General features: G+C 67.3%; 1 protein-coding gene across 2 annotated transcripts in view; it reads right to left on the reverse strand.

Moving 5' to 3' along the window:
* GALNT9 (polypeptide N-acetylgalactosaminyltransferase 9) overlaps positions 1 to 21,277 on the reverse strand; it is a 44,345-nt gene that overhangs the window by 12,037 nt on the left and 11,031 nt on the right. Inside the window, exons 1-5 of one of the 2 annotated variants that reach the window (XM_045843884.1) lie at positions 19,220 to 19,574; positions 6,081 to 6,261; positions 3,293 to 3,459; positions 2,104 to 2,278; positions 963 to 1,160 (exon numbers count right to left, since the gene is read on the reverse strand). In XM_045843884.1, the coding sequence (XP_045699840.1) occupies positions 963 to 1,160; positions 2,104 to 2,278; positions 3,293 to 3,459; positions 6,081 to 6,261; positions 19,220 to 19,460 (962 nt within the window). In that variant the 5' untranslated portion in view covers positions 19,461 to 19,574. Of the gene's footprint in view, positions 1 to 962; positions 1,161 to 2,103; positions 2,279 to 3,292; positions 3,460 to 6,080; positions 6,262 to 19,219; positions 19,575 to 21,277 lie in introns of those variants that run through there. The other variant, XM_045843893.1, reaches the window with a different exon arrangement.

Genomic DNA, 21,277 nt, shown 5'->3' on the forward strand with positions numbered 1-21,277 from the left:
CTGTGGGCGCGGCTCCCGAGAGACACGCGTGTCCTCCCCGTGCGGTGGGGCTTCCTCGCCTCGGGCTGGCGGGCAGTGGCTCCCCGCCGCGGTGCAGGTGTGCACGGGTGTGCAGACGTGTGCGTGAGTCGGGTGCACGTGTGTGAGTGTGTGTGAGTGTAACGAATGGCAAAAACCTTCCTACGCTGGTTCTTCGCACGTCAGCCCCTCCCCGCACGGCCCGCGTGGGCCCTCCGTGTCCTTCCGGGCGAGGGCAGCCGCGCCTCCCGCCCGGCGCCAGGGAGCTCAGGGGCCCCGAGCAGGGCCGCCTGGTGCCCCGTGGGGCTCCCAGGGGCTCGGCGCCCAGGAGAGGGGTTGCACACCGCGGAAGCCGAGTCCGCAGTGGAACCGGACCACACCGCCACAGCCGAGTGCCAGAGGCAGACGGGCAAGGGTGACGGCCGCGTGTCCCCAGCGGGGACCGGAGGAGCGGGAGGACGGTGGCTGAGCGGAGACCACACACCACGAGGACCGGGACCACTGCCCAGCAGCCCCGCCTTGCGGGGACCCGGGCCTTCCTGGTTTTCAGAAGATGCTGGATTGGGGTATTTTTTTTTTACTGTAACAGCCTTTCCATTCTCGTGTCCAGGAAGTGGCTCAGAACAGGTGCATCGCAGGAAGGGGTCCGATGGAGGGGTGGGCGGGGTCGGCTGCACAGCACCAGGGGGGGGGGGGGGCTCCTCATCCAGGCAATAGCGGTGCCCCCACTCCGCTCCGTCTCTGTCTGTCTGTCTGTCTGTCCTCCTCTCCCCACCAGACCTTGTGGTTACCCAGGTCACAGACCAGAGCCAGCGCGCCCGCCTGTTCCCCTTCCCCACCTCCCACCGCACACCCGCTGCACCTGCTGTTTCTGTAACGGAGCACCCCTCTACCCCCCGCCGTGCCCTGCGCTGCCCCCCACCCCGTGGCCCACTGTGGCCCACCTGATGGGCGCGGCCTCGTCGCCGCGGTCCAGCCAGTCCTGGGGCGGCACGATGTACATGCACCAGAGCCCCCAGTTGTAGCCGTGGGCCGCGCTGGCGTACTGCTGCACCTCGAACGTGTCGAACTTGATGTTGTCGATGGCAGGCAGCACGATGCGCCGGCGGTCCTCCCGGATCCGCGTGAGGGCGGGCTCGGCCCTGTGGGGGGACGCAGCTCAGGGGGGCCCCCCCCAGGCTCGCCCCAGCAGGGGGCCCAGAGCCAGGCGACCGCAGGGGGCCTCCCACTGGGAGCTTCAGGGTCACGGGGCGCAGACCCACTCGCTGGAGGTCCCGCCGGCCTGGGGCAGCTGGGGCTCTCAGAGCCTGAGGGCCACACCTGTGACCTCCCCCGATGGCCGTCCCAGCCCCAAGCTCCTGTGAAGGTGGCAGACTCGGGCCCAGCCACCGTCAGGAGCAGCCGCTGGACGGGCAGTCGGGGGCTGCAGTGCTGGGCTCAGCTCAGGCAGGGCAGCGTGGTGGGGACCCTCCCTCCTCCTGTCTGCACCCGGCGTCTACCTGCCGTTCGGCCTCGAGAGCAGGATTGACTAGTCAGTGCCAGCAACGGGCACAGAGAGAGAAAATGCTCCCCGGAAACGCCAGGTCTGCCAGCGAGGCCGGAGCCTGGGGGAGGCCGTCCCGGCGGGGAGGGCTGTTTGTGGGCGGAGAACTGGGTTTTCAGTGGTGAAAACTAAAGTTGCACCGGTTTAAAACTGCACTTTGCTGGGACAGACCGGCAGCGCTCCAAAACACAACCCCCCCCCCCCACCAAGTGCTGGGGGCATTTAACACCTGTCAGAGGGACGGGAGGGTCCCAGGTGCATTGTGTGGTAAGCAGGCCCCCTACTGGGGGCAGACAGCCTGGTGGAGGGTGACAGATGTCACGGGACCAACCGGTGTCTCGGGAGGGTGGCAGAGAGACAGAAACGGGGACAGCAGGGACCCCACCTGGGTCAGGCACATGCTGGGGCAGAACCAGCCCTCAGAACCACCTCGTGGTCTGGGGGACTGGGGGGCCCAGGAGAGCGGAGGACCAGGCCCCGGCAGGCCCCGCCCCAGCGCCCACCTGCACCCAGGCTGCAGCTGCTGCCGCGCCCGCGCTCACCAGCCGGTGCTGAACTCCACGTGGGCGTCGAAGAAGCCAACGACCGGGGCCGTGGCCGCCTTCCAGCCCTGCAGCCGCGCCCGGATCAGGCCCTCGCGCCGGCTGTTGCGGACGACCTTCACCAGCCCCGGGTACCTCTTGTGGACGTACTGGTCCAGGCTGAACTTGAGCTCCACTGGGCAGGGCACACGGAGACGTCTCAGCACCCCGACGCCCCGGGAGGGGCCCGAGGTCCCGAGGCCCGAGGCACGCCCGGACAGTTGGGGCGCCGTGGGCCCCGCCCCTCAATCCGTAAGCGTGTGGGGGACCTGCTGCAGCTGGACGTGATTCAAGGTGCTGGGGAGACCACGCAGGGGCAGACCCACCCCCGTGGCGCTGGCGTTCCGGGGGACGGACAGAACGAGGGACAACAAGTCCGACTCAGGCAGGGGGGCGTCGTGGAGGCAGGAGAGACGGGACTGAGTTATTCAGCCTCAACAGGGAATGACACCCCTGCACAGGGGGCCTCCACACAATGAACTATGATCCAACCTTAAAAAGAGAGGAGTCCTGCCCTGGCTGGTGGGTCTCGGTGGACTGAGCACCAGCCTGTGAACCCAAAGGTCAATGGTTCGATTCCCAGTCAGGGCACATGTGTGGGTTTCGGGCCAGGTCCCCAGTAGGGGGCACATGAGAGACAGCCACACATGGATGTTTCTCTCCCTCTCTTTCTCCCTCTTTAAAGATTTTAAAGATAAAAATCTTGAAAGAAAGAAAGAAAGAAAAAAAGAAAGAAAGAAAGAAGAAGAAAAAGAAAGAAAAGAAATTAGTTCTGAAAAACAAAGAAAGAAAAGAGAAAAGAAAAGAAAAAAGAAAAGAAATTCTAACACCGGCTACAGGGTCAGAGGGGCCTTGAGGACATTGTTCTCAGTGACGTAAGCCAGTCGGACGCAGAAGGACAAACACCGTGTGACTCCACCTCCTTGGGAGACTGCAGAGGCCAGGTTCACAGACAGAAGGAGGGGTGGGAGCCGGGGCTGGGGTGGGGGAGGGGGCGTTAAGGCCTCAGGGGGACCGAGACGCAGTTTGGAAAGATGGAAAGTTCTGGAGACGGGCGGTGCCGGCGGCTGCCCTGCCGCACCCTGACTTCGGACCCTGCCCCGGCATGCCGACACGCTCCCCGTCGCGAGGCGCCGCGCTGGCCGCTCACCGTTGTCACTGTTGTCGTCCACCAGGATGACCTCCTTGAGGAGCGGGGAGGGCGTGTGGTTGACCACACTGTGGACGGAGCGCAGGATGACGGACAGCGCCTCGTTGACGAAGATGAAGACCACGGAGATCTGGGGCAGGTCGTCGGAGTAGCTCACCTGTCTGCACCTGCGGGGGTGAGGGCGGGCGGTGTCAGCGCTGGGACGGGCGGCCGGCGGCAGCCCAGGGCCAGCTCGGCCCAGGTAAATCCTGCTTCCGAGGACAGAGAGACGGCTTCAGAGGACCCTCAGACCCGCAGCGCACGGGGCAGCAGTCTCGAGGCCCTGCAGCCACCTCTGAGGTCCCAGGGGGCGTGTGGCGGGCAGAATCTCGCTGGCCTCACGGGAAACTGGGCCACCATGGCAGTGACACGGATGGAAATTGATGGGGCCGCCCTTGGTGCCGCTGCAGACACAAGCACCTCGAGAGCGGGATGGCCTGCTGGCCTCCCTCCCCAGGGACCGCGAGCGTCGCCTCGTGAACCGGGCACATCCATCTTCTGCCGCGGGCGCAGGGCTGGGGTTCGGCGAGGCCGGGAAGCTGCGCCGGCGAGCCCGTGACCGGCGTTTCTGGGAAGAGCTGCGGCAGGTTCTTGGAAGCACGTCACCGGACGGGTCTGCCTTGGACAGCCTCCAGGAGGCCTTCCCGGGGGGGGGGGGGCGCCTTCTGCCTGGTGGGTGACACACTCTGGGGGGCCACAGCGAGGGCCGGCCTCCTGCTGGCCGGGGCAACTGCATGGCCTGAGGCCAGACCTGGCCGGCTCAGAGGCACAGCGGCCCCCACAGAAACTGTCTTTCTGAGACTGAGTCCATCCGTCCGTCCCGTCTTGCTTCCGTCAGCCTCCGAGCCTGCAGCAGGGTGAGCCGCCGCAGCCCGTTCCCAGGAGAGCGAGCCGGGGGGAGGCTGCTGGCCTCGGCGGCCGTCCCTCGGGAAACCGTGTCCCCCAAGACCCCGCACACACCTCCTTCCCCGGCACAGACGGAGGGCTCGGGCTGGCGGGAAGGCAGGGGTCCCTTGCTCTGCTCCCAGGCCCCCCGCACAGGGGCGGCGCAGAGCAGGCCCCAGGGTTCCTCCGGGTTCACCGTCCACTCAGCCTGCACTTATCAGAGCTGACCGCCCCGCTGCTCCCAGCTCAGATGGTCAGCGCCACGCACAGGGTTGTGGCAGACGTGGTGGTGAGGACCCGGCTGCGCTGGAATGCACGGGGGGGGGGGGCGGGGGGGGCCCTGGGATAAGGCTGCTCCCTTTTATGATCCTGTCTAATGTGGATTTGCCGGTTCTCCTTTCGTGATCCCCTGGGCCCGGCTCAGTAATCAAGATCTATGTTATGTGCTTTGTAGCATAATTAAAGCCACTGCTTAATTGGAAACTGTCCACCTCCGGAGAGAGGGAAATCAATAGTGTGTTAATGGGAGAAAGCAGTGAGCGCTCCAGATAGCCATCGGGGCAGGGACACGCACCGACACACAGACATACGTGCACACACAGGCACGTGCAGGAGCACAAGCACGCACCGACATGCACACGCCCACCCACACACATGCACAAGCAGGTGTATGGGCACGCATGCTAGTGTGCACACGTGTGCAAAGACAAACATGCACATGCGGGCACACGTGCACATGCATGCACATGAACAGACACGTGCACACACATGTGTGTGCTCCCTGGCATTCTGTGTGTGTCTCTGACACCAACACATTCAGAGCCGGCCGGCAGCGCGGTTGCTGATGGGGGGTGGGCTCCGCAGGGACTGCGGCAGGCGGGGGTCCCGGTCTAAAGGCGACAGGTGGGCGCAGGCTGAGCGCCGTCTGTCCGTCTGCTGCCCTGGGAGATGCCCCTCCCCCACCCAGCCGTGCGGGACGACGGGCATCTACCGTCTCCACGCACCTGCAGACGCCCAGGTCCCGGCCCCACGCCTACGCACTGGGGTCTCAGCCCAGGGACCGGAACTTCCTGCCTCGGTTTTCCGTCTGTGAAGTGGGGACAAGGTCGGTCCCTCAAGCCTCTCAGGGTTGAGTGAGTGCGGGCCTGGGGGGCGGCCGCCTGCTGCAGCAGGGTGCCTGAATTGAGCGCAGCTGCGGCGGGGGTGGGGGGAGCGCCCACCCGCGTCTCTTTCCTTCCGGGATGCCTGGGGCCGTGTCCCAGAGCTGCCACCGCACCCGGTGACGCCCGTGAGGCCGCCCACTGAGCGTGGAGGGGAGCTGGCTGAGCTCCCGGGGCCCCGGTCGAGCCTGGCGGGGTGACAGGGGCTGGGGGAGGCCTCGTTCCACCGTGTGCGTGCACGTGTGTGCATGTGCATGTGTGTGCATACACGTGCAGGTATATACGCGTGTGCATACATGTGTGCGTGTGCGCTGGGGGAGTCCGGTGCACGACTCTGGCACCAAAGCCTCCTCGCTCCCCGTTGGAAGGAAACGAGACGCGAACAAACATCAACACGTAGGACCCGTGCTCCTGATTCCGGGCGGCAGGGGGCGCCCGCACCCCACAGCTGCGCGCGCACCCGCGTCCCGTGCGTCGGGGCGCACCGCCGACGCCCGCCACCGGAAGCGCGCCCTGACGCCTCCTCCTGTGCGGGCAGAGGCCACCGCGGTGGACCCCGCAGCCGCCCTGTCGCCGGGGCCCGGAGGGGCCGCCGGCCGAGGGTGCAGAACCCGGGGCAGCCACCGGTCCGTGCGACCGGGTGTGTCCGAGCCCACGGGGGACACTGAGGGGCGCGGGGCCCCGTGGGGGGGGTCACTACTCACTTCTTGGGCCTGTAGTCGGGGATGGCCCTGTCCAGGGAGATGCGGTCGCTGAGCTGCGCGTTGTAGCCGTACTCCTCGTAGTCGCCGGCCGCCTCCTGGCCGTCGTCCCGCAGGGTGGCCGCCACGCCGCCTTGGCCCAGGCCCCCCGGGCCCTCCACCAGACCCATGGGCTTGGCGAGGCCTGGCGTGGGCGGGAAAGGGGGGGGTCAGGCAGGGCCCTCCCGCCCGGCCCTTCTGCGGAGCGGGGGTGAGGGAGCTCCGTGGGCGCCGGGCAGGGGTCCGGGGTGCACAGGCGGCTTTCAGGACGGTGGGGCGGCAATCGTGGACACGTGTCATTTTGCACGTTTGTCCAGACCCACTGAAGGGACACCCGAGAGTCCGCCCCATGTCAACTGCGGACTCGGGGCGATGAGGAGCCTGAAAAACGGGGGGCCTGCGGTGCAGGGGTGGGGGTGTACCCGGGAGCTCTCTGCACATCCACTCACTGTCCCTGCGAGCCTAGAAGTACTCCGAAGAGTGAAGTCTATCGACGTTTTAAAATATAAAGTGAACGTGAACTAACATTAAAAATGCAAAGCAGGAAGTGCAAGCCCGCCCCCCGACCCCCCCAGGCAGGCGTTTCCAGGCGAAATGCGCGGAGCCCCCGGCGGCTGCATAGGCCGGCGGGGGGAGGGGGCGAGGAACGTCCTGTGGACCTGGGCGCCGCCGTCCCTCAGGGCTCCGTCTGCAGCAGACAACGCTGGCCAAGGGGTCCGGCCACCGTGCTGACCTCCAGGAAAGGAGCCCTCGGGCTTCCGGGAGACCAGGGTGAATGCTTGTGTGAGTGCCCGAGAGGGCCAGCCGAGGGTGTCCTGGAATATTCCATGTGGTCACTTGTGCCAGGAGAGGAACATGGCTCAGTGACATTGTTCCCAGAGGAAGCCAGGGACGGAGCGGTGCCACCCGGCAAGGACGCTCCCTCGCTCTGCAGAAGGGATGACTCGGGGCCCCCCGGCTTTGGGGTGGGGCCCCCGGTGGGGGTGGGCAGTGGTTTCTAACCCAGGAAGTGGCCGTGGAGGTCCCGTCCCCGAGCTGCACCGTGGAGAGAGAGGGCCCCATCCTCCTCCGGCTCCGGAAGTGCGAACTCTGGGAAATACCTGTGTCCGTGTCACACGGACCCCCACTGGGGACGTTTCTCTGCCCTAGGTTTGTGAGCGAGGGAACCGGGGCTCTGGACTTCCACTGTCCTGCCGGCACCTGGCCAGCGGCCAAACCCCGGGACGGCCAACCCCGTGGAGGGCCAGCAGGTTGCGACCTGCACCCCAAAACCCCCTTTCCCACTTCTCTGCCTGTCTCCCCTCTCCCGTCCCCGGCATGTCTAACCACACCCAGGGCTGGCACCCCCAACTCCACTGGTTTTTGCTCAGATGAACTCTTAAAATCGTCCCTGTGCCTCAGTCCATCTTTTAACCATCCCAGCCGAGGGCAGGGAGGGGAGCCGCCCCCATGCCCACCGGCCCGCAGGCTCCTCCGCTCAGCAGTCTCCAGAATATTCCGTTTTAGAGGGGCAGGCGCAGCGCTGGGGCTTGTGTGGGACGGAAGGCTGCGAGAGGAGGCGGGACTGGAAACACACGGCTCGCAGACCGCTCCCCTCCTGGCCCAGTGCTGCGCAGCGGCCCGATCCCACCGTTGGCGAGGTCCGCACCGCAAGCCCCGCTCCCGGGGGACCCTGTTTTGCCGGTTTCAGTCCCTTTGTTTTGTCCACCCGCATCCGCGCGTCACGTTCCGGGTCTGGAGTTGCTTTGTCAGCGGAGCCGGTTCCCGGGGCTTCCCGCCACCACCACGGAGGGGGGACTCCCGTCTCCCCTCCGCCCGCACTCCCGCCCGCTCCTGCCCCCGCGGCTTCTCCTCTCTGCTGGTATTTTTGGTGATCCCGGTGGGCACCCCCGTGACCTGGAAAAGCTCTATTTCTGGAAGTATCGACTTCAGCCACGGCCTCCAACTCCCAGGTTCGAGGAGAAATCAGCAGGTTCCCTGAGTTCCTGCTCAGGGGTGGGCTTCAGCTCCACACGTTTTCCCGTGACCTCCCTCCCTCGCCCTCGGGACCCACACGGAGAGGCTCGGGGGTAGGTCTGCCGCACGGGCCCCTCGGGGGTAGGTCTGCCGCACGGGCCCTCAGAAGTTTGCGAAGGGGGTCGGCCTCACCCTCAGTGCTCCCACCACAAGAAAAGAATAACAAAAATGTAAAATGCTGAACTGCAAAACAAAGAAAAAAAGGGAGGGAAAACTGCTCACAGGGTGTCCCCTGCATCTCCCGCCCTCTCGACCCCAGAGGCCCCGTGGAACACCAGCCTTCTGCTCGTGGCCACCCGCCTGTCCGTGCGGCGTCTGCGCCGTGAGGACCGAGGCCACACCCAGGCCTCGAGCTGCGCCGGGGACCCCACCGGCGAGGCCCAGGCCGCTCAGGGGCGGATTTTCCAGCGTGAGGCCCCCCCGTCGGTCGCTCTTCCCCACGCGGCACTAACTCCCCAGAGCCACGCCCGTTTCGCTTTGCCCTGGGTTTGGACCTCGACCTTCTGCGTGGCCTTCTGAGGGGGCACCCTGGTGGGTGCGGCCAGCCACCTGCTGGTCCTGCTGAAGCAGGCGGGGTGGGGGTGGGGGTCCTAACCCGGCGGCAGGGTCTGTATCAGGAGGGAGCAGCCGGGGAAATGAAATCCGGAGAAGCGTCTCGAAGAGGGAGGCGGAGGTGGGAGGGACCCGGCGACAGCCGGGACGCCCGGGGCCCCCAGAAGCAGAGGGAACAGGTGTCCCTTGTTTCTGACCCCGGGGACGAGCTCAGAGGCCAGCCGCCCCAGTGGACGCTGGGAGCGAAGTGCTGACGGGAGCCTTCCCGCTGGAAGCCCTGCCCTTCCCCCGCCTCTCGTCCTTGCATGAGCCCCAACTGTGAGGACGACAGGGAGCTGGCCTTGTCAGCTCAGCCCTGGGGACGTCTGTCTGACAGCTTTTCCACACGACCAGCGAAAGGACAAACAAAGGCCAGCGTGTTCCGTCCCGTGGAGGTCACAGCTGCTCACGGCACCCAGTGTTCCTTGCGGTGGCTGTGCCCTGGGCCCGCATCACGGGGGCCCCCCTCAGTCCCCTTCCCACGGAGGAGGCCACGGAGGCTCGAGTGGGCATGGCCCAGCACGCTAACCACACGGCGTCTCAGAGGAGAGTTCAGAGGGGCCGTGCGTTTAGACCACCCAGGGCACGAAGGAGCCGCCTGCCGACTGCTGTGGCCGCGTCGTCACGGCCAGAAGGCTGGTCTGCAGAGGCAGGGACGGTGGTGCCAGCATGCCCTGAGGACCGACCCGGTGACCAGGGAGGAGTCTGGCCAGGTCACAGCCCCCGCCCTGAGCACAAGCCCTGGTTCGGGGGCGTCTGGGGGCCATGTTCGTGCCCAGCAGGGGCCTGTCTCAGAAGAGTCAGGACAGCAGGACCCCGGTGATGATGGCGCCATCCGGGCCCTCGGGTGCTGCCCCTCTGCCCCCCACGCTGGCCGCAGCCTGGCCCTGGAGGGGGTCGGGGGTCGGGGCGCCAAGCGCTGGGGCGCAGCTCTGAAGACAGAGGGCCGCCTGCATTTTGCTCTGTTCCCACCGGAGACAAGCGTCTAGAGTCTCCTCAGTCACCACGTGCGGCCCAGTGACGGTGACGACCCCGCCACGGAACAGTCCACCAGACGGACACACAGACACGCGCTGAGCCGTTCCCATCTGTCTGTGTTCACGGGCCTTGGAGCCGGACTGTCCCACAGAAGGTTCAGACCAACGTCTCGCGCTGCCAGCAACGTCTGCCCGCACGCCTCCAGTTAGCGAGCGCGTCGGTTCTGGTGGGAAGGGTCATACATGCTCACTGCAGAACATGCTGAACACACAATGCACACACATATACACGTGTGTGCATACACAGGGTCCACCAGGGCCCACTCCCCAGGGAATCAGCAGCAGGGAGTGGTGGGGACCGCGGCTCACGAGCCCCGCCCGCAGGGGCCTCGGGGACAAAGACACCAGACCTTCGGGACGCCAGCAGCAGGCCCCCACAGACTCACATCCCGCCGTCAGCAGCTCGCTCGTATCAGGGAAGCACAGCTTCCCGCTAACAGATGAGTGGGGCCCACCCCTGTTAGCTGGGGCAGGTGTGGCAGGGAGACCGTGGCTCCCGAGTGTCAGATTCTTGTCCCCAGACCCGGCGCACATGTCGTCTGGAACAGTCAGGGGACTCTGCAGATGGGGTTAAGTCAAGGCCCTGACAGGGGGAGCACCCTGGGTTGTCTGGGAGGGCCCCAGGCTCCATCACTGGCTTCCTTGACAGAGAGGGCAGGATAGAGCCCACACAGAAGAGGAAGCTGTGCGACGTGGAGGCAGAGGTGGCAGTGACAGGGCCACATGTGAAGGGAGGAACACCCAGGGCCCCCAGAAGCTGGTGGTTTATTCGTTTTTGCCTTTTATCTGCAGTCATCTCTCCTGCCTGGAACTAAGACTCAGTGCCTGGGGCTGCAGCAGCTGTCTTGTGACTGTGAGGCTGGTAGGGTGGGAGGAGCTTCGAGTCTGATGGGGTGGGCGGGGTCTCGTGCTCCACGAGGAAAACAACCCACAAGGCAGTCAGGCCACATTAGCCAGGGTTGTGTCAGGGACTCTGAATCCCGCCCGGAGAAGCGAGGGGCTGCGTGTTGGGGACCGGAGGGCACTGTGACAAGGAAAGCCAGGCTGCCCTCTCCAGCCAGCAGCCCCATCCAGGGATGGGGCTGAGCCGGGGCTGCAGCTTCGCCTCTGCCCTCGGGAAGCAAGCAGCCGGCAGCTCCCGGGAGCCCTGCCGACGGCCTCGCCCCCGGAAGAGGCATCTCTTCCTCTCTCCCTCCCTCTCCCCCTCTCTCCCTCTCTCGGCAGCCGCTCGCCCCGGGATACCTGGGACGTGTGGGCGGCTGCGACTTCTCCACTTGGAAGCAAGTGAGGTCTGCAAGCGCCCAGCTTCTCTCCGAGCCACTGAATCCCATCTGTCACGACAACTGAAGCCAACACTCCGAGAGGAAGCAGCCCAAGCGGAGACGCTGCCGGTCACCAGCCCATCGGAGGGGAAGGGGGCGCCGCCCCCACCGGCCACGCCAGGCGGCCCGGGAGACACGGCCTGGCTCACGACTCGGCATGGGGACCCCCCAGGGGACCCACGGGCCCTGGCCGCCCACAGAAGGGGCCTCAGGTCAGCCGGGGTCCCCGGGAGGGCAGGCCAGGCTTGTGGAACCGACCACGGCCCCGGAAACCACTAAGAAACTTAGATGTAAAGCAGCAGCAGTAACGACACCCATGTCTGTGGAGCTGGGAATATCTGGCAAGGAGCTGCGAGGCTAAAATGAAGAGAAACGACGATCTGGGAGATGAGTCAGCCCCTCACTTGCTGTTTTCCGGGGGAGGGGGCGGATGTAAATTCTGCAAACTTGACGTTTCCCAAGGACGCAAAGGGGAGGAACCGGAGGACCAGCTGGACCCCAAGTGGGGCATGGCCTGGCCCCCCCGGGAGCCCCGATGGAGCCGACCCCGTTGGCCTCCAGGGGGCGCTGCGGCCACAGGGCGAGGCGGACACTGGCAGAGACAGACGTCTGACCCGGGACGGCCCTGGCCCGTGGGCTGGAGCCCGGACCTCCAGTCTCCCGCTCCCCACGTCACCTAGCAAGCAGGACTCCGCGGTTTGCAGAGGGAAAATGACCTGTCACCTGCTCTGCCTTTGTGGGCCTGTGGCCTTGGCAGTCGGTTCTGTGGAGCCCGCGGGGTGGGGAGAGGGGTGGACGCAGCTGTGAGGGGAGCGCCCCGCCAGCCCCCGGCTCCTGCCTCGTCCCCTATAAACACCGAGGCCAGTGTAACGTGCCCGGCTGCTGGCTGGGAGGATCACGAAGTGGAGATACAGGTGAGAGACGCGGGTCGCTCTCGCCCCTGCTCCAGCCCCCGCAGCCATGCTCCAGAGACAGCAGCTGATTTCATCACGGGGGGGGGGGCTGTGAGGACCCCCGGGGACCCGAACTAACAACGTATTGTCGACAGCAACAACACCGACAGCCCCTCTGGACGACGGAGTCCTGAGTATGCTGCAGGAGGGGGCAATGTCCGCGACATACACTCTCACGGAGACTAACGTGGCGTCTGATAAATCTCCACACGTGATACTGGTGTCCGACATGTATGCATATTCATGGGCCGACGCTCGGGGATGAGGGACGTCTGGAGGCACCTGCGAAACGGACTTCCCGGCTCCTCCTCCCACCTCGGGAGGCAGGTGGAGGGTGCGGAAGGTCACACGGCCGGCTCCTCCCACGGCCAAGGCCGACCTGGGCCCATTATTGCCGGGGAGCAGGCACAGCGACCTCCGGGAGTCCTGCCACCTCAGCGGCGGCCCGGCTCAGAGTGAGCCTGCCCGAGGGGGTCAGAACAGCCAGGCCGGCCCCCCCACGCCCACCCGAGCCTCCGACGGTGGGTGACTCCATCCCTTCGGGCTCAGTTCTCTGCTCCGATCCCAACGGCGGAACAGCCTGGGAAACTCTCGTCCCGTGGGGCCAGCCCCGCCCAGCCCCGGGGGGTCACAGACAGAAGGGGACCGGGCACCCCACACTCTAGGCACAGGAGTGGGGATGCAGGCCCCGCCCCAGGAGGGGGCAGTCTGAGGGGCCCAGAGAGTGCGGCCGGCTCTGTCCTGGGAGCCCCGTTGGGAGAGAGCAGGGGACCCGGCCCCACCTCCCACTCCCTGGGCACCTGGGACGGGGCTGCCAGAGCCCCACTCACCACAGGTGTCCAGTGAGTTACGGGAAGGCAGGAAGGAGTGAAAGAGTGAGCGGACAGCTGTGGGCTCCTGGTGTGAACGGGCAGACCTGGGGCTGCGGGCGCCACCCCCGAGCTCTGTGCAGTGGCCTCCCAGACCAGGAGCGCTGGGCGGGCGCAGAGCACACGCCGACCTTGAAAATGCAGGGCGCCCCACGGAGCGGCACCCTTGCTCCGTCAGCTCAGGGCACGTGACCAACACCACCCACAGGGGAAGGGACAGTGAACAAGGCACTGTCTCCCACACGCCCGGGGGCTGGGTGTCCAGATGGAGGGCGGTTTTGGGGCAGCGCGCAGATGGCCACCTTCTCGCCGGGTCCTCGCCTGATCTGTCTCCTCACGCCGCTTCCCAGGCACGGCCAGCAGACCCGGACTTCTTGAGACCCCTCTCCCTCGCATAAGGGCTTCCCTGCATGCCAGACCCCCCCACTGTTTCTCGTTAAAAAGCTCTGGACCCGAGGATGGGGGGACGACGTCCTGAGTCAGCAGGAAGTAGTTACAGAAGAGCGAGAGGCCTTCGTCCCTTTTCCTGTGTGAGATTGCAAGGGCCCAGAAGCGTTAAGGGGGGGAGGGTTGGTGCTGGCATGACGACAGACTTCCCTACCCCCAGGCGGAGGTGGGGCAGGAGGAGGTGCCGCGCTGAGGGTGTGCCAGGCCAGGGGAGGGTTCCACCACAGAGACGCCCTCCCGCTCCCTCCCTGTGCAGGATGCGCCTTCGGCCACCAGCCCCGGACGTCACGGTGCGGCTCCGGCTCGGCACCTCCGGGGTCTCCTCACCCCCAAGGCCAGACCCACGTTGCCCGCGGCAGCCGGGGCTCCACCTGGGTCCTCACCTTCCGTGACCTGACGCAGCGCCTGACACCCAGCACACTGCACTCTCTCGTGCACCCCCCTCCCCGGCACTCCGTCTCACCCAAGGGTGCCTGTCCCGGCTCAGCCCGGCCTGGTCTCTCCTCGCCTGTGCTCACTCCTGGGCCTGGGCGGGAGCCTGGAGCCTCCTGGCTTCCACCCCTGCCAAGAGGTTCAGTTTAAACGGAACCTCTGCCGTTTAAACTGCCCGCCCTGCGGTTCGTGTGCCGGCAGCTGAACCTGACCAGTGCAGCTCCGGAACGTGAGTCCCCAGCACAGGCTCCTTGGACGGCTCCCTGGCTGGCCGCCGCACCAAGGGTCCTTTCCCGTTTCCAAAGCGTGAGGCCGACGGCCCCGATGCCTCTCGGCTGTGCAAGGTCGGCTGTGGCCGGGGCGTGAGAGCTACGGCGCCAGCCTGCGCTGCGCCCGGAGCAGGGGTGTGGGAGGCCGAGCCACCCCCCCCACCCCCGTCTCCTTTGGCCTGCAGTGTGGACCACTCTCTCCGGCTCCCACCCTGTGAGACAGCGCAGCTCCCAGGGGCCTGGGAAACGAGTTCCTCCATGTGGTGCGTAGCGATCGGGTGGGGGTGGGGTGTCGGCCCCCGTCCTGTCCACACCAGCGGTCACCGAGCGTCCTCCGTGGAGTCCCGACGGCGTCCCCCAGGGCCCGGCTCGCCTGCCGCTTCGGAGCAGCTCGTGGAGAGGACGACCGGGCTGGTCCTGAGACGTGCACCCGCCACCCTGCAGCAGGCGTCTCCGTGGGGCGTCAGGCCGAAAACGCACAGGCTTATTTTTGTCCCGTTTCCAGCCCTCGAAGGGTAACCTGCCCTTTCGGGAGACGGCGCTGAGCCTGGGGCGTGCGGACCTCTGGGTGAGCTGTGCGTGCAGGCCCGCCCAGCCCCGCCCACTCCGGGCGGGGGCGGGGTCACTGCCCACCCCCCACCCCCCACCCCCGGCAGGGGCTGTTCCCGGAAGCCCCCCCGGAGTCTCGGGGGAGGCCCGCCCCGGGAGGCCCGCCCCCCCCCCCCCCCGGGGAGGAAGTGCACAGGAGGCGTTTATCGCAGGGGGAGGGTCCTCGCATTCCGTGTCCCCGACCCCGAGGGTCTGCCGGCGCCACCTGGCTGTCCGGGGAGGAGCGGACGGGGGCTCCCCCGGCTCCCCCGGCTCCGCGCCGGCCTGGCAGGTGGCGGAGGGAGAAGAGCAAAACCTCGAGGTTCTGCAGCGCCTCGGAGCGGCCGGAGTGCGCGCATGCGCAGGCCCCGAGCGGGAAGGACGGGGTCCTGCGGGAGGTGGGGCGCCGGTCGGGGCGTCGGCTGCATTTCCCTTTCCTGGCAAATCGGCCACCGTGGGGCAGGTGCGGCACTGAGGGGGGCCACCGGCCGGCCGGCCGGTGGGCGCAGGGTGAGCCAGCCCCGCCCGTCCAGGACTGACCCGGCCGCCGAGGGTGATATTCCGGCCGCAGGGACCTCGACTGCCCGGCCCAGCGATGCAGCGCCGGCGACTCCCGGAGCAGATGCCCGGGGGGTGAAGGCTGATGAGCTCCAGCCCGAAAGGCCCCCTGGGACCGGCGGGAGGAACGGGGTGGGGGGCTCTGGGCACCCCCCCCCAGGGGAAGGTTTGAGAGCGTTTCCAAGGGGACGTGGAGCAGGAGGCTCGGAGACCCCCTTCCACGGGGCTCTCGGGGTGGGGCGGAGGCAGGCCGGCCGGGGGGCCAGCAGGCTCCTGTGGGGCAGCCCGCCCTCCCGGGCCGCCGTCCCCGGGGCCGCGCCCTCCCCGGCCTCCCCCGCCCCCCCGAAGAAGGTGCTTCCGCAGGCTCTGCCCTCCGACGTGCCCACTTTCATCGCCCACTCGCACCCTGACCCCAGTTTCCTGCGGGTCCGTCTCAGTCTCCCGGCTCTTCAGGGAGAAATCTCAGATCCCCGCCCCTCCCCCTCCAGGCGCCTCCCACGAGAGACTCTCCCTTTGAACAGAGACACGGCCCCCGGGCCCAGAGACGCCGGCCACGAGGTCGGCCCCACGGGGTTCAGGGGGCCGACTCTGTTCTCACCGTCACTGGGGGGTCCGCCTCCTGCCCACGTGAGTGGCCGTGTTGGCAATGGTCTCTTAAATCCGTTTTAAGCAAAAACAATGAGCCTTTCAGAGAAAGAGCCACTCAGCTACTCCATCGACAAATATCTGGGGCGCTAACCACACGCAGGTCCCAGCCTGGCCCCTGGGCCGAGAGCTGTGTACACAGCTCTGGCCTCGCCGCCCAGCGGGAACCACACAACAGGTGTCCCACACAGGCGCGGCTGCAAGGGGGCCGGCCGGGCACGAGCTCCCGAACTCGGAGGGGGCGGACCGGGCAAGGGTGCCTTCCGGTGGAGGGGCAGGTGGGTGCCCTGCAGCCTCAGTGGAGTTGGCGGGGCGGGGGGGGGCGAGCTGCCTGCACCCCGGGATGTCTCCAGACTGGACACCGCCGATGGACAGATACAGCTGGTCCTGGCTGCTGTAACGCAAGCCTTTCACAGCTGCAGGCACCGGCGACTCATCCGGAAGCAAGCGCTCCTCTGAGCGGCCAGCGGCCACCCCTCGCTCTCTGAACTGCCTCAGGCGGGTCATGCGGTCCGCTGGCTCTCGGCGGCTCCGTGGGGACGATGGACCCGGCTCTGACCCCTGACACAGTGTGCTCTGACTTCTAGGAATGACCTCCCGAGGCGGCGGGGGGGCGGGGGGTGAAGTGGGGAACCGGGGGCATCTGAGTGCCACCCATGTTTTAAAACAAAAGAGAAATGACCCCCCCCCCAGCTCCACTCCAGCGTCACCCCTCCTCGGGGGTCGTGGGAACTCGTCCAGAGCCGCGAAGGGACGGGCGTCGGCGTCGGTGCAGACTGTCCTGCGGGAGCTGAGGAGGGCCAGCCCCGCCTGTGCCCGAGGCCAAGGCCTCCACCCGCCCACGGCCTCCAAACACAGGCTTTGACTTGCGGAGACTTCACCCCGGAGGACACAGAAGTGAACCCCGAAAGCCACAGGGCGCAGGAGAATCCCCTGCCCCCCCCCACCAAGGGGCGAGGACGTTTTCTTAAACACAGGAGGGTCGTGCAGACGACCGAGGGCCCCTCTCTCCTGTCCCTTCTCGTCCAGCATTCGCAGACCGGGGCCAGTGTCGCTCTCAGAACCGCGAGCAACGTGAATATTCGCGAGGCCGACTCTCATCCACGAGCGTTTTCCTTGCCCAGCCCGCTGAGTGTGGCAGCAAGCTCTGGGGTGTGTGTGTGTGTGTGCACGCGTGCGTGTGTGCACGAGGCGGCCCCATCACGAGCGTTCTCTCCCAGGTGTGTTTGGTCTGCACGCACCACAGAACTGGCCTTGGCTGAGGCCCCAGGGCTCCGGGGAGGGTCGTGGCCGAAAGGGCTCCAGGGGAACTGGGAGGTTGTCCTGCCTCTGGGCCCCTGTCTCCCCTCTGGCTCTTCCAGCCTGGCTCTTCCTGCCTCAGCGGAGGCAGAGGAAATGTGAGTGATGAGTCTGGTTTTGGGTTTCGCCCTCTCCCACCTAAACTCGGCTGCGTTAGTATCGGGTGGAAACTCTCAGGAATCAATTTCACGTTTCCTGGACCTAAAATAGAACAGGCGGTGCAGGAAAGGGCAGCCCCCCCACCTCCTCCCCATGGAGGGTTTCTCTCTGCCGCCCTTCCGCGTCCTTCACTCGGGTGTTCGGGCGTCAGTGCCCATCCGGGGGGCTGAGCACTGTTCCGGGGAGCTACTCCCTCACCGGTCCCCTCTTGGGGACCTGCCTGGGGCGTCACAGTGGGGCTCTCTCATCATTTCCAGCAGCAAATACTGAACAGCTCCTGGGGGAGACGCTGGGCTGTGGAGGTGGCCTGAGAGGGGGCAAGACACCCTCGCCAGAGAGGGAGACCAGGGGACACAGAGACGGGGGGGACACGGAGACAGAGACAGACAAACTGGCAGAGACAGAGGGACACAGAGGTGGGGGGCAGTTGAGGAAGCGGGTGGGGAAGGAAGGGGGGAGGAGGCAGGGACACAAGCGGAGGGAGGGGTTGGCGTCGGCAGGGAGGACGAGGGGGTCCCAGGGAGAGCCGGAGGGACGTGGGGAGGCTGGGCAGCACCGCAGGACTGCCCCGAGGCTGAGCCAGCAGACGCCTGCCCTGTTTTTATGTAACCGCCCGGTTGTCCCCGAAACAGACTGTGACGCCCTGGTGAACACTCTCCAGTGAAGCCGTGCACCCCTGTGGGGCCCACGGCGCCCCAGACCAGTCACCGCCGGAGTGGCCGAGCAGCAGCTGAGCTGAACTCTCCTCCCCTCGTGGCCTCAGCCCAGTAGGGAAGACCAGGAAAGCCACTGGGCCTTTCCAAACCACCTCGGGTCGGCACCAGGAGTCCCGGGGGCCGAGAGAAGGAGCCCAGGCCCTCGGCAGGACAAGCCTGCCGGCTGTTCCTGACCCTCGGGGGCCACCAAGACTCCAGCAGGTCCAGAGGTGCTGCCCGGGGCCAGGCTGGGCGCCCAGACTCCTCCCAGCGGGGCCTGGCACCGACGCCTCCTGAGGCTTTGCTGGGGCTGCCGGTGCAGAAACCAGAGGGGAGAGCCCATGGGCGAGGGGAACACAAACTTTCCTCCTTCCTCCGGAACCTGGCACCGAGCTGCGTCCCGAGGGGAGACAACGCAGTCCCACTGGCCGTGGCCTCGGCCCTGCCCCCCCCCCCCGGGGGCCGACGCTGACTCTCAGGAGTGACCCAGATGGAGCAAGCAGCCCCCACAAGCCGGTGAGCTTCTCACAGACGCTCCCACGGACCCCAGCGCCCAGGCACCAAGGCCGGCCGGGGCCACCTACGCAGTTAACACCTTCCAGGCCCCCGCTGGGCCCCTGAGCACCTGTCCACCTGTCATGGATCCCACAGCTTCATGCTTGAACCCCAGCACTTTTGGAGCGAGCCCTGGGCAGCCCTCGGAAGAGCGGCTGGATGAGCCCAGTGGCCAGGGGGCCCCTCTCGGCACCAGGAAATGAATGCCAGGCCAGCAACATCGGGAGGGCAGCATCACCCCCCACCCTGTGCTCAAGCCCTGACCCCCAGCACCTGGGTGGGGGTTGGGGGGGGACAGTGCCCCGCACGCTTGCACCTGGGCAGTACCTGCTCTGCAAGCAGAGCCCACAACCTCTTCAGAAGTTCCCGAGAGTCCTCTCGGGGAATTGCGGGAGTCCCTGCGTGTCTGGTGAGGGGTGGCCTTGGGTGTCCCCTGGGTGGCTGGGCGAACCAGTGGTCGTCCAGGCCAACGCCCCCCGCTAAGGAGAGCCCTTCCCTTCCTGTCTGCCTCCCCTCCGGAGCCACAGAGGCGCCACCCCAGCCCCTGCTGGCCTTCGGGCTCGCGGGGTCCCGCAAGTTCCAGCGTCTGGGACAGAGTGCAGGGCCCCGGCTCCGGGGCAGTGCTCCCCGCCCCCGCGCCCCCCAGGCCCCGCGGGCCGGCGGCTCACCGTTCAGCTGGTTGTAGACCACCTCCTCCAGGTGGTCCAGGCGCTGCAGGATGGCCTCGCGGTCCGCCAGCGTGCCCGCCTTGGCCAGCCGGCTGCGCACCCGGCGGTCGGCGCTGCGCACGAGCTGCGCCAGCCCCTCGGACCGGTCCTGCAGGCGGCAGTACACGGAGAAGAGGATGATGCCCACGAACACCAGGATGTTGACCGTCAGCAAAGTTTTGATCTTCCTGGCCACCGCCATGAACGCGGCTGGAAGCCGCTGGGGGCTGCCTCACCCACGGGGCACCTGGTGGGCCCGGCCGCTGGAGACTCCGCCCAGCCCGCCGCTTCGGGGGACCATGAGCCCCCCGGCTCGCTGCGGGGCCACGGGGGCAGCGGGCGGGGCTGTGGGAGGGGGTTGGGGGGGGACTGCGGGCTGGGGCTGCGGTTGAGGGGCTCAGCGCGGAGGAGGGGGCTGCGGGCGGGGCTGCGGACGTGGGGAGGGGCCGCGCGCTGGGTCGCGGCGCCGGGAGCTGTCCTTTCAGCACCGCCGCGTCCGCTCAGCGCGCCCCGCCGCCGCCCGGGGTCCCCGTGCGCAGGGGCTGCCTGGGGCCGCGGGCGCGGGGCGCAGCCGGCATCCTCCGCAGAGGGGCGCGCCCCGTCTCCGGGGCGGCGGGGCGGGTCTGGGGGCCGGGGAGGCGAGGGCGGCGCGGGCCGGGCGGGCGCTCCGGCTGCCGTGCGGCTCCTGCCCGCCCCGCAGTCACGGCGCCGGTGCGGAGTGACGCTGCCGCCCGGCTCATCGGCATGCACGCGGCGGCTCCGCGCCCTCCTCCCGCCCCCGCACCCCGCTCCCGGGGCCCGGACCGCCCCGCGCAGCCACCCCACCCACCCCACGGGGCAGGGTGCGTGCGCTCTCGGGGTCCCCAGCCTCCCAGCCCCGCAGGCCGGGCAGGGCGGAGCCGCGCGCTCCGGGACCCAGACCAAGGGCATCGCGCCCGGGCGCGGCGGGGGCGGAGCCAGTGGGCCTTCCTTCCGCACGCGCGTCCCCAGACTCAGGATAAACCCCAAACTTGACTCCAATCAAACTTGACCCTGGTCAAGGCCGTGCTGACTTCATCGCTGGCCGGGGCGGGGCAGGCAGGGGGCTCGGGAACCTTTGTAGGGAGGAGGGGAGGAGGCCACCTTGGCGGTCTCCCCGCTTCCCTGAGCCTCCCTCCCCTCCCCTCTCTCTGGGGCTGGGGGCCGGGGGCTGGGAAGGGCTGAGCTCAAGGACAGGTGGACTGGGCTTAGGGATCAATGGGGCCCGGGGGCACCGCCAGGACAGGGGCCAGAGACCCCTGGACGTCAGGGGGTTCACTCCCGGTCCCCTCTGGCCCCTCGTCCAGCACGGTCCCCACAGCCACCGCCCTGACCTCCCCACGCCAGCCTATCGTGCGCCTCTGGGCAGATCTGGCCGAGCCGAAGGACGCATTGCTCCCCTCCCCGTGAAACTTTCTTTTCCTTCTCTGGACGTTCTCTCTCAAGAAAGTCAGAGGGAGGGCCCAGGCGCTGGGACGGGCGGCCGGCTGCCCTCAGAGAGCTCGCCGCCTGAGTCACTTCTTCCGAGAGGAGCCCCGCATGTCCGCTGTTAATCATCACCCCAGCACGGCCTGGTGGTGCAGCCGGGTCGGTAGGCACGGGCCTGTTTCTGGCCCACAGCGTCCCTGCCTGGGAAATGCTGACTTTTTCTGTTTATGAAGAACCAGGTTGCAAGGACGGTCTTTGGAATAACACCACCACCAACAGCTCACACTTACGCAGCCGTGAGATTCCGCGAGGCTCCGCTCTCGGTCCCTGACGGCTGTGAACCGGTCGGCACCGACAGCGACCGCATCGGGGCACAAGGTGGGGAAACCGAGGCAGCGAGCGGGCGGGTGCTGTGCTGAAGGCCACACGCATGGCGGAGCGTGGGTCTGGGACTCCAGCCCAGACAATGAAGCTCCGAGGTCAAATTTCGTAGCCACCTCACTCAGGGAAAAGGAAACCAAGCACTTTCACTCTATGTGTTATGGAAAGTGATGGTAACGGGGTTTTACAGGC

This window comes from Phyllostomus hastatus, unplaced genomic scaffold, assembly GCF_019186645.2.
Source record: "Phyllostomus hastatus isolate PE091 unplaced genomic scaffold, TTU_PhHast_1.1 phas_contig_1162, whole genome shotgun sequence".
NCBI classification, from domain to species: Eukaryota; Metazoa; Chordata; class Mammalia; order Chiroptera; family Phyllostomidae; genus Phyllostomus; species Phyllostomus hastatus.